The sequence below is a fragment of the Eleginops maclovinus genome, chromosome 16 (genome assembly GCF_036324505.1).
Source record: "Eleginops maclovinus isolate JMC-PN-2008 ecotype Puerto Natales chromosome 16, JC_Emac_rtc_rv5, whole genome shotgun sequence".
Taxonomy (NCBI): Eukaryota; Metazoa; Chordata; class Actinopteri; order Perciformes; family Eleginopidae; genus Eleginops; species Eleginops maclovinus.
Window position 1 is genome coordinate 18,546,061 of NC_086364.1, and position 9,501 is coordinate 18,555,561.

The 9,501-nt window shown below is 42.5% G+C and overlaps 1 protein-coding gene across 2 annotated transcripts; it reads left to right on the forward strand.

Annotated features, from left to right (window-relative positions):
* The first annotated feature begins 642 nt into the window (after nucleotides 1–642).
* LOC134878612 (uncharacterized) lies at nucleotides 643–5,981 on the forward strand. Of its 2 annotated transcripts, XM_063904766.1 has the most exons (11): nucleotides 643–947; nucleotides 1,568–1,758; nucleotides 2,038–2,158; nucleotides 2,290–2,342; nucleotides 2,645–2,710; nucleotides 2,841–2,936; nucleotides 3,467–3,532; nucleotides 3,662–3,757; nucleotides 4,049–4,272; nucleotides 4,367–4,526; nucleotides 5,827–5,981. In XM_063904766.1, the coding sequence occupies exons 2-11, from the start codon at nucleotides 1,569–1,571 to the stop codon at nucleotides 5,955–5,957; spliced, it is 1,203 nt and encodes a 400-aa protein (XP_063760836.1). In that variant the 5' UTR covers nucleotides 643–947; nucleotide 1,568; the 3' UTR covers nucleotides 5,958–5,981. The 2 variants fall into 2 exon arrangements, with proteins under 2 accessions (XP_063760836.1, XP_063760837.1); XM_063904767.1 differs by lacking the exon at nucleotides 1,568–1,758.
* Nucleotides 5,982–9,501: the final 3,520 nt, after the last annotated feature.

Sequence of the window (9,501 nt, forward strand, 5' to 3'; positions counted from 1 at the left end):
ACTCAACTTTTGTTTTATCCTCCAAGTACCATTTCATTTCATTGTTCTGTTCTTCTGTCTGCAGCTCCTCATCTGTACCCATCAGCATGGATATTTCGTCCTGCTTTTCATTCTTTTTTGTTTTCTTCTGTGGTACAGGCCCGGGTTCGTTGTCGTCCCCACTGGCGTGCTGTGTCTGGGCAGGCTCTTCTGCTGGAGATAGACTCTCAGCTAAATCCAACACCGTAGTGTATGCCTGGTTGCGTTTCTCTTCCTCCATAAACGATAAGCTTTTAAAGCGTGGGTCCAAGACAGCAGCTTTGATGTAAATGCTGGACTGCAGCTCCTTGTTTAGCTCCCACCTCTTGTCAATTTCCTCACCAAGTGTTTTCTTCAGTGCTGTCACGGCCGCGCTGTCATCCTCGCGCAGCAACAGGTGACGTCTTTTCATGTTTATGAGCATGGGCAGCGTGGCAGAGAGAGATGCATTAAGATCTTGTGAAAGCAACTCTGTAAGTGTGACCATCGGCTTCAACACCGACACTATGTCTTCTGTTATCCTCCATTGGACCGTGGTGAGATCCAAATCGCGGTCAGATCTGTGTGTGGTAACGGGGTCGGAAAGTACAGCGGTGACCGGCCACCTCTGTTCCAGAACCCACACAGCAGAGGACTCCGATACGGATCCGCTTTCAAGTCATCACATCCGCGTTACTGTCACATTCGTTTTGGTTCCGCTTGGCGGATCAGCGTCGCCACCGCGCGCCGCCGCACATTCTACTGTCAAAACGCGGATCATGACCGGATCCAAATCTGATTCACAAACACGGACGCGCCTCTACCAAAGTCCTTCTGCCTCTACTGTCAAAATGCGGCTCCGCGACACACCCGTATCGGATACGCAGACGCGGACGCGCCATCATTCCAACGGACGCACGGCCAGCACAGCATAATTTTGAGCTCGCAAAGTAAGTATTGATTTTTACATTTATTATATTGTTACATAAAAGTAGATCGTCCCTATATAATTTTCATTATATGGATATTGTCAAACTTGCTTATGACTTGGAATACAATTATAGGAAAACGGTGTAAGTTATGTAAAACAGATTTCCAGATTTCCCTGAATGGGTAGAACAGAACTGTTCGCAATGGTGCGGGTGAATTGCCACTATCATATGGCTAGATAGACTAGTCTGTATTACACAGATGGCCGATAAGTTATAGGGGCTAGATAGTTGTTACACAAATAATTCAAAGCTAGTGTTATAATACCGTTATACATCGGTGCTATACAAGAAGTGACCACCGTCTATCTTGTAGCCGCCTGTGTTTAGCAAGAATGCTAGCTAGCCATGAGCTAGCTAAACCCGCGAACCACTTTGAGTGATGAAATGCTATTACACATATCAGTTAGTAATACATTCTATGTTATCATACTTCATATCCTGTATCCTGATATCTTATAACATAAAATCCGTGAACAATCATGTGATTGACCGTGACTGCTAAGACTTGCTTGTTGTCATGACCTGAGCTCCATGCTATTACTTTTTGGTGATTATTTTTTCTTTCTGCCTATATGTAGTATGCCTTTCAACCTCATCTCCTTCACCGCCACGAACGACATCGCTGTGGTGCCAGACAGCTGGTGTGACGATGGGGAGGTGTCCTGGCCAAGTTTCAAAAGCTCTGACCGAATTAAAAGAGCTGTGGCTAACTGTGAGGAGCCAGAGCCAAACTGGCTCCAATACGATATGCGGGTCATCAAAAGCTGTGGTAAAATCCATGTTCCTAAAAGATTTCATGTGATTTCTGAAACATTTTATACTGCTGTTATTGACGTTCACAATAATGAATTGCAGTATGTAAGTTTCAGGTCAATGGAGGGCTGTTTAATGCTCTTAGGATTACACTCAAGTGTTCTACTATGCATCTCTGTAGGAAAATACATTTTTTTACAATGAGCTTTTCCTGACATTTCAGAGGGGTGCTCTGTTGCATATTACTGTATATCAATCCTCTGTACAGCTGTATAATGTAAATATTTCCTTCTAGCCCACTATAAGGATGCTGAGGCGATGCTCGGGTCCTATGGGGAAGGCTGCAACACTTCCGAGCTGCAGACGGATGCAGAGCTGGAGACATGTCTGCCATCTAAGCGTCCTAGGAGGGCAGTGTAAGTGAGATTTGCCTTGTTCAAAAGTTCAAGGTTTCCTGCACAGCTTCTATGTGCAGGTAACAGCAGGAATAATATTGTCAAGAGACCAGGTATACTAATATAACAGTAATTATATGCTTACTTAACAGCCATCGTTTTGGAGATGACACCTCCAGCGATGAGGACATGGGGGCACCTGAAGGTAATGTAAACTCTCCAGGTGAAGACTGATGTCTGGCATAATATTGAACAATTATCCAAAGCGACAAACTTTTTTATACAAAGCAACTTACAGTACACAATCAGCAACATATAAAATGTGTGAAAACATATAGAGGTAATATTACAATGTTAGTGCTGATGAATATAGTTTTGTTATGAAGGAGGATATATCCTGGTCAATCTATACTAAATGAACAGAATACACCTGCGTTATGCAAGATTTCATGCAATTACATTTTCAAATATTAACATGTCAAATTTCTCTCCATTGCCATGGTGCAGGTGTGTCCCAGCTTCAAAGCTCCCCTATCATCCGAGGAACTGCTTCGAAGCAGAGGATGACTCATGGTAAGAACTGATTTCTGAATTATTAAATATGGAAGCACATTTGTTTTATCAGCCACGGTTAGCACAAGAAACACCATTTTAATGGCACTGTATTCTCTTCTTTTACACTGCCATTTTCACCAACGCTCAGGAACAGCACCAGCACCCGCACTCTCACCACCTCCTGAAGCGCCAAGATCCAGCGTAGCAAGGCATGGAGGAATAAACCATGATGCCCCCTGCTCTGGTGAGCAATACCTGATACATTAAAGGGTTACTAGGTCACTCAGGAATTGCAAACTGCAGGCCTATGAGCCAAATCTGGCCCAAGGTGTGTTTCAAATGTGTATTACAGTTGGTCCACATAGTAAGCAGTTTTACTGCATTACGTGGCCTCTTAGTGTAGATGGGCCTGCCAGTGGGCCTGTTCACACTTTGCTGGAAATGCTCAACTACATCATAACAACATTACTATGACATTGCAGGGTGCCTTAAGTAATAGAGTAAGACTTGGTCAATACAATTTTGTGGACAGTCAGGTTTTAGCACCCTACGCGAAGGGGTTAAACAGTATGGGTATTCCATTATTTTAATGGTATGAGTATAGTAAATTCTCATTTCCTTTAGAATATATAACGCAAGAAAACGTCAGGCATTGGTCTTTATGGTGCAGGGGACATGTCCATAGCTTTTTTAATTTTCTTAAATAGGATCACTAATCACTAAACCATTTCCAAATATTAACATGTCAAATTTCTCTCCATTGCCATGGTGCAGGTGTGTCCCAGCTTCAAAGCTCCCCTATCATCCGAGGAACTGCTTCGAAGCAGAGGATGACTCATGGTAGGAACTGATTTCTGAATTATTAAATATGGAAGCACATTTGTTTTATCAGCCACGGTTAGCACAAGAACACCATTTTAATGGCACTGTATTCTCTTCTTTTACACTGCCATTTTCACCAACGCTCAGGAACAGCACCAGCACCCGCACTCTCACCACCTCCTGAAGCGCCAAGATCCAGCGTAGCAAGGCATGGAGGAATGAACCATGATGCCCCCTGCTCTGGTGAGCAATACCTGATACATTAAAGGGTTACTAGGTCACTCAGAAATTGCAAACTCAGGCCTATGAGCCAAATCTGGCCCATGGTGTGTTTTTTGGCTTGCAAGATTGATTTAATTATGTACTGCAGTTGGCCCACATACACAATGAATGCAATAATAATAGTAATGACTTAAACAGTAAAACATGATATGGTATTATATACACTGCATTGAAATTACACCAATATTCCATTCAGTGTTTCGAAGAAGAGAATACAGTGCCATAACAGAAATGTTACATGTTTTTCAATAGCGTTTGAGGTCCAGAAATTGACGCTGCTCCAGAAAATCGTTCACCAGAACGAGCAGATTCTGGCTAAATTGGATTTCCTGGCAAGCCGCCAAAATTGCCCCACGCCAGAGATGACAGGACCTGAGATTTCCAACGTTCAATTTCCCCTGGAGGACCTACAGGCAGTAGATGCCTTTGAAGATCTACTTAAAGACCAGGCCAATGCCTCCACTCGACAGCAAATTGTGAGTTTTTTTTTTTTTTGCATGGAGCCAATAAGTTCCTATAGATCGTCCATAAGAAAATGTGAATCGTAAGTGTCTACTCTATGCCTTTTAGATATCTTCTTTATCGATAATCGGAGGCCAGGACCTGAAGAGGATAACCTGGAACATCCTTGGTCGAATATTCGGGGTTGCTGTGGCCCACCAGATAAACTGGAAGGGGGTGAATTCAAAGAGGGCTTTCAGCCGGATGGCCATTAGGCCTCTTCTTTTCTGTAAGTAGTTGTTCAAACACAGCCACAAAGTACCTATCCACAATTCACAGCTTTTCTAATTAGTTTGTTTTCCATGCATTTATATCAGGGTTCCCACCCGTCCTGGAATATCAGTAGAGGTCCTGGAAATTCAATAGAGGTTTTTCCAGTCATGGAAAGTCATGGAATTTGAGCATTTTGCATGTGCAGTCAGGGTATATCATTGAATTTGAGCAGTATTGTGCTTTTGTTTTGTCTAGAATGCTGCCCACAACATTATAGAATACTGTAGCGCTGAGCGGTAGCCACTTCAAAAGGATGAAGGAGGCAGCAGACAAAATGAATCGTCTTCGTTTATTTCCTGCCATCTCACAGTCTGAAATGTGGGGGAAAAGGAGGTGTCCCCCAAGAAAATAATAAACACTGCTAATCACTAAACTAAATAAAGTTACACTCTAAAATTCAGCACGGCTTTCCCCTATTCAATCTGCTCAGCTCTGACTAAAAATAAATAACGTCTTGGAACCCTTATCGATAACCCCACCCTTTATCAATAACCGTCCTATCTAGTGGTGGATAGTCTGGCTTCAGAAGTATCAATCCAGCACCTGGCCTACTAGGCACCTGGCTTGTTCCAGCCATTTACTGGACACTGAACACTGTCCTCTACTGACCAAGATATTTAAAAATGTAAACATAGGCCTACTTTTTTCAAGGTCAAAGTTGGAGATTTCAAATTAATTTTCCATTGGGAGACATAGGAGATAGGTGAATAGGATAACATTTTAAACTGTGATCAACTATTCTATTTCTATTCTAACTGTGATTCTTTAACCTTGAAAAAAAACACAGGCCCTACTTTATATCAATCGGAATATTTGTAATATATCATGCATAGGTATTTAATAGTCAGTATGAACCTTTACTATTAGGCCTACATTTTTCTCTGTTTAGCCGTTTTTGCATTAGATTGATTGGACTATTTTCCCCTTGCGAACACGCATAAAAAGCGCTCGTTCTATATGAAGAGAACGTGTTCTATCGCAACAAGGTTTATTTATATTGACTATCCGGTTAAAATGACTGCTTGTTAACTAGGATAGTACTCATAGTTCTACTATCGAGTGGTCTCTGCATATTACTCTACACTGCTCGGAGACTTTCTAGGCTTGGATATATTTGTTATAGCCTATTGTTGTCGAACCCCACCTAGTCAGCCGTAAATATTTTGTTTGCTTGGGTTTTCCAGTGTCGCATCGTCATATAGGCCAATGTGCGATTGAAATGTTCCGTCACAAACATGAATTCTGTCTGATTACAGGTGCCGTGAGGAAAAACCCAATTGCCTGCAAGTCTGCAATGGACGAAGACATCAGCAAGCACGCCATACGTTGGTTTAATTTAGCTGGGGATCGGGCCACCAGGAAGGCGAAAGAGATCAACAATCATTAAATACAATACATTAAATACAACAGTTATCATTTGTCGGGTTATTTTTTTGTAGGCTATTAGCCTAAAATGTGGCTTTTGCAGTTCAAGACAAGTGTGTTTTCTGCCAAATTAGAATGTAATACAAAGCCTGTTTGAAACAAATGCTTAACTGGTTTAGTTTATTAGGATTACCCTTAATAAGAAAGTAAGTTCATTAACACGGATCCAAAACGGTCCCGGCCCGGAACATTTATGAGTCCGGAATGGGTCCGTAGCTGATACAAAATAGTGGGTCCGTGACGGATGCAGTACGCGGACACGAAATGAGTCCGTCTCGGATGTCGCGGGTCCGAACCGTGCCCGTTACGGAGGTGAGCTTTTGAGCGCGGATCCGTTACGGGTGATATACGGGTCCTTTTTGGGTCCGCGCAACGCCTCCGCGGCGGATGATACGCGGCGTGCAAGTGGACGCCGATACGGATCAGTTTGGCGGATCCGTTCCGGAGGACGACCTCCGGAGGATGAACTCCGGGGCGGATCCACCGCGGAGTATTTTTGCTGTGTGGGAAGGCGCTCCAACATGCAGTGAGTGGAGTTCCATCTCGTGGAGACATCCTGGATGAGTTTGTGTTCAACCACGTTCTGTTGTGTTTGTTTTTCAGTGAGAGCCGCTGTAGCCTTGGCACTTTTCTTAAAATGTCCAACAAGACGTCTGGCAGCTGCTATGACACGGCAAATGGGATCTTTTTTAAGAGCCGCATTGATGCACAGCTGCAAAGTGTGCCCTGCGCAACGAACTCCTTGGACGTTACCCCAGGACGGGTTACGCGCTAACTGATGGGCGCACAGCACCATGTTCGCGGCATTGTCATGTACAAGAGCGACCCTTTTTTCCGCGGGGATTTTAAAGTCTGCCATGACTTCGCTGAGTCGCTCTGCTATGTTGACAGCTGTGTGGCTCACTCCCAACTCTTTCGTTTCCAGCACGAATGAATGCAGTTGCCAGTTATCCGAAATAAAATGCGCTGTGACCGTCATGTAACTTTCCATCTGGTTAGATGTCCATGCATCTGTTGTGAAGCTGAGTGCTTTGCAGTTATCGATCTTGCCCTGGAGTGTTTGTTTTATTGTGCTGTATTTGTTTGTAATCGCGTGCATCACTGTTTCACGTTTTGGCAGGCTGTATCCGGGCTCGAGGCAATTAATTAGATCTTTAAATCCCTCACCACTGACGATATTCACAGGTCGCATGTCCAGCGCTATGAAGTCAGCTATTTTGTCAGTTATGTCTCTCTTCCTTTTTTCAGACAGAGGGGCTTTCATTGTGAGCTTCTGCTGCGTTAATGATGAGGAGGATGAGGAGGATGATGAGGATGACGTGGAGGTGGAGGGGGCTAGATTGCAATAAAGTGGATGCGCCTGTAGAGATTTAAATAATAAGTTAACCAGTGAGCTGGATAATTTAGCCTTACCAATACTAGCGACAAAACTAAATGTACTTAATTCATTATTTATTAATTCAATGTATTATTTATAATTTATATATATTTATAATAGGCCTAATTGCATTAACTTCATCACATAGGATAGCTAGGCTAGTAGGCTAAGCTACTTACATTCTTGAGGTGGTAAATCATGTTCGTCGTGGACGAATGATAGGCAAATGTTTTTCTGCAAATTTGGCATATAACCCTCTTTGGGTCATCTCTATCCTTTTCGAAATGCTCCCATATCTTAGAGCTCCTTCCAGACATGATAGCCAAATAAGTCGATGCTGTCCTTGTCAAACAAATCAAAACCGTTTAACGTCTTTCTTGTCACGCCCTTCAAATTAAAAGTCCCGGAAGCCCTTTGACGAGACGCGGCTTTTTTCCCCTGCGACCAATCGACCAATGGAATTTGGTCGACAAGTATTTTTTTTGGTCGACCAACGATTAATCGATTATTTGAGGTCAGCCCTAGCTAAGTCATTATCAAATATTTCCCTTGTTGATTTAGCCATTAAAAAAACTGACATTTAAGAAAAGTTGTGTAATGGGGGCGGGTTATTTTCTGCACTGTTTCTTTGCAAAGAGAAGTAATTTCCTTTTTTAAAATTAGGTTTCCAGGAACCGAGAACAGGTTATTGGAGGATTAAACAAACAAGATATAGCCTGGCATGTTATAAAAGTAATAAGCTTCAAAGGTTTCTTGTTGTGTTACCTTTGACCAGGCTGTGTTGACCATACAGATGTGAGACTAGAAATGATGTAACTCTCGGCCAGAACCCAAAAAAAAAAGATATTGCCCAAAACTATTCTGGTTCACTTTACATTTCGAGCAATACTCTGTTATTTATCTCTTTATTAAAACCAACACCACTATATATATTTAGAAATATAAACATTTTTAATTATCTAATGTTATATACCGTAGCACAATGTATACATTTTATTTGCTTAACTTTTAATGTTAATATAAGTTTTTCTTTATTTTAACCACCGTGGGATGCGTTGGAAGACATTACGTCACCGTCAGCGCACTTCATAAAGCTTTCTGCCATCCAAAGGTTGTGGTTCATCAGAGTGTACTGATGAGTCTGATGGGTCAAAGGTTAAAGGTCAATCTGAGAGAAGTTGGTGGCTGCGGATGTTCAGAGGGTTAATCTGTTAAGGGTTAGTATCTCGAGTTCTTGAACATCCCCCTGCTGTTTGTATACAGTAAAACAGGTCATTTCTGCCCTTGGGTTGTATTGGTGTTTAACTATGCCTACTAAATATAGACATCTTCTATTATCTAACCTACTCTGTCATTTCTTTAGCTAGCTTTTGTATTATTTCATGTTTTGAATAGAGTTATGTGATGTCATTTCAGTGCCATTATTTCTGTTAAGTCCATACTTTTGTTTTGAAGGCAGCTTGAGGCACTGGGTGATTCGGCTATTTATTGGAGGAGTGATTGGGCCCAGGAAAGGCATATGTTTTTTACCAGGTCAAGAGAGGATGTAAAAGCTGTAGTTCTTTGCACTGTTCGATTGTTAAAGGAGAAAAATGACAACATTCTTGCAAGGACAATGGATCCCTGGGGGATTCACAACCTGGTGCCTCGGCAGGAGTTTGAGTTTGTTTTGTGCTTTGTTTGCTTTTGCCACTAGTGTAAAGTCTAATTCCCTACACACTGCATGTGTCCACACTGTCGGCCTGTGGAGAGCTGCAGACAGACATGTGCCACCTCTGTGACACACGCTGCCACCAGACGTTTTCTTTTCACCTGCCAGTGTCCTGATACTATCAGACACTCCATTAATAGCTTCTCAGCCTTTTCACTGTACACTTTTGTCCAGCATTTGATTCTGATGTGTACTATCAGACTAACACAGTGAAGGCAGATGGGAATTGATTTATAGTATAGAGAAGAGGATAAACACAGTGTCTGCCCAGTCTGTGTCTCTCTGTCAGAGAGCTGTCAATCACGCTCCCTGTAGTGACAATGCTTCGCTGATTGGCACTCCTTTACTGTGGGAGGGCTTTTTGGCAGTTGTTGCCGTGGCTACGCATCATGTTGATGATGGTGTAGAAGTGTATGC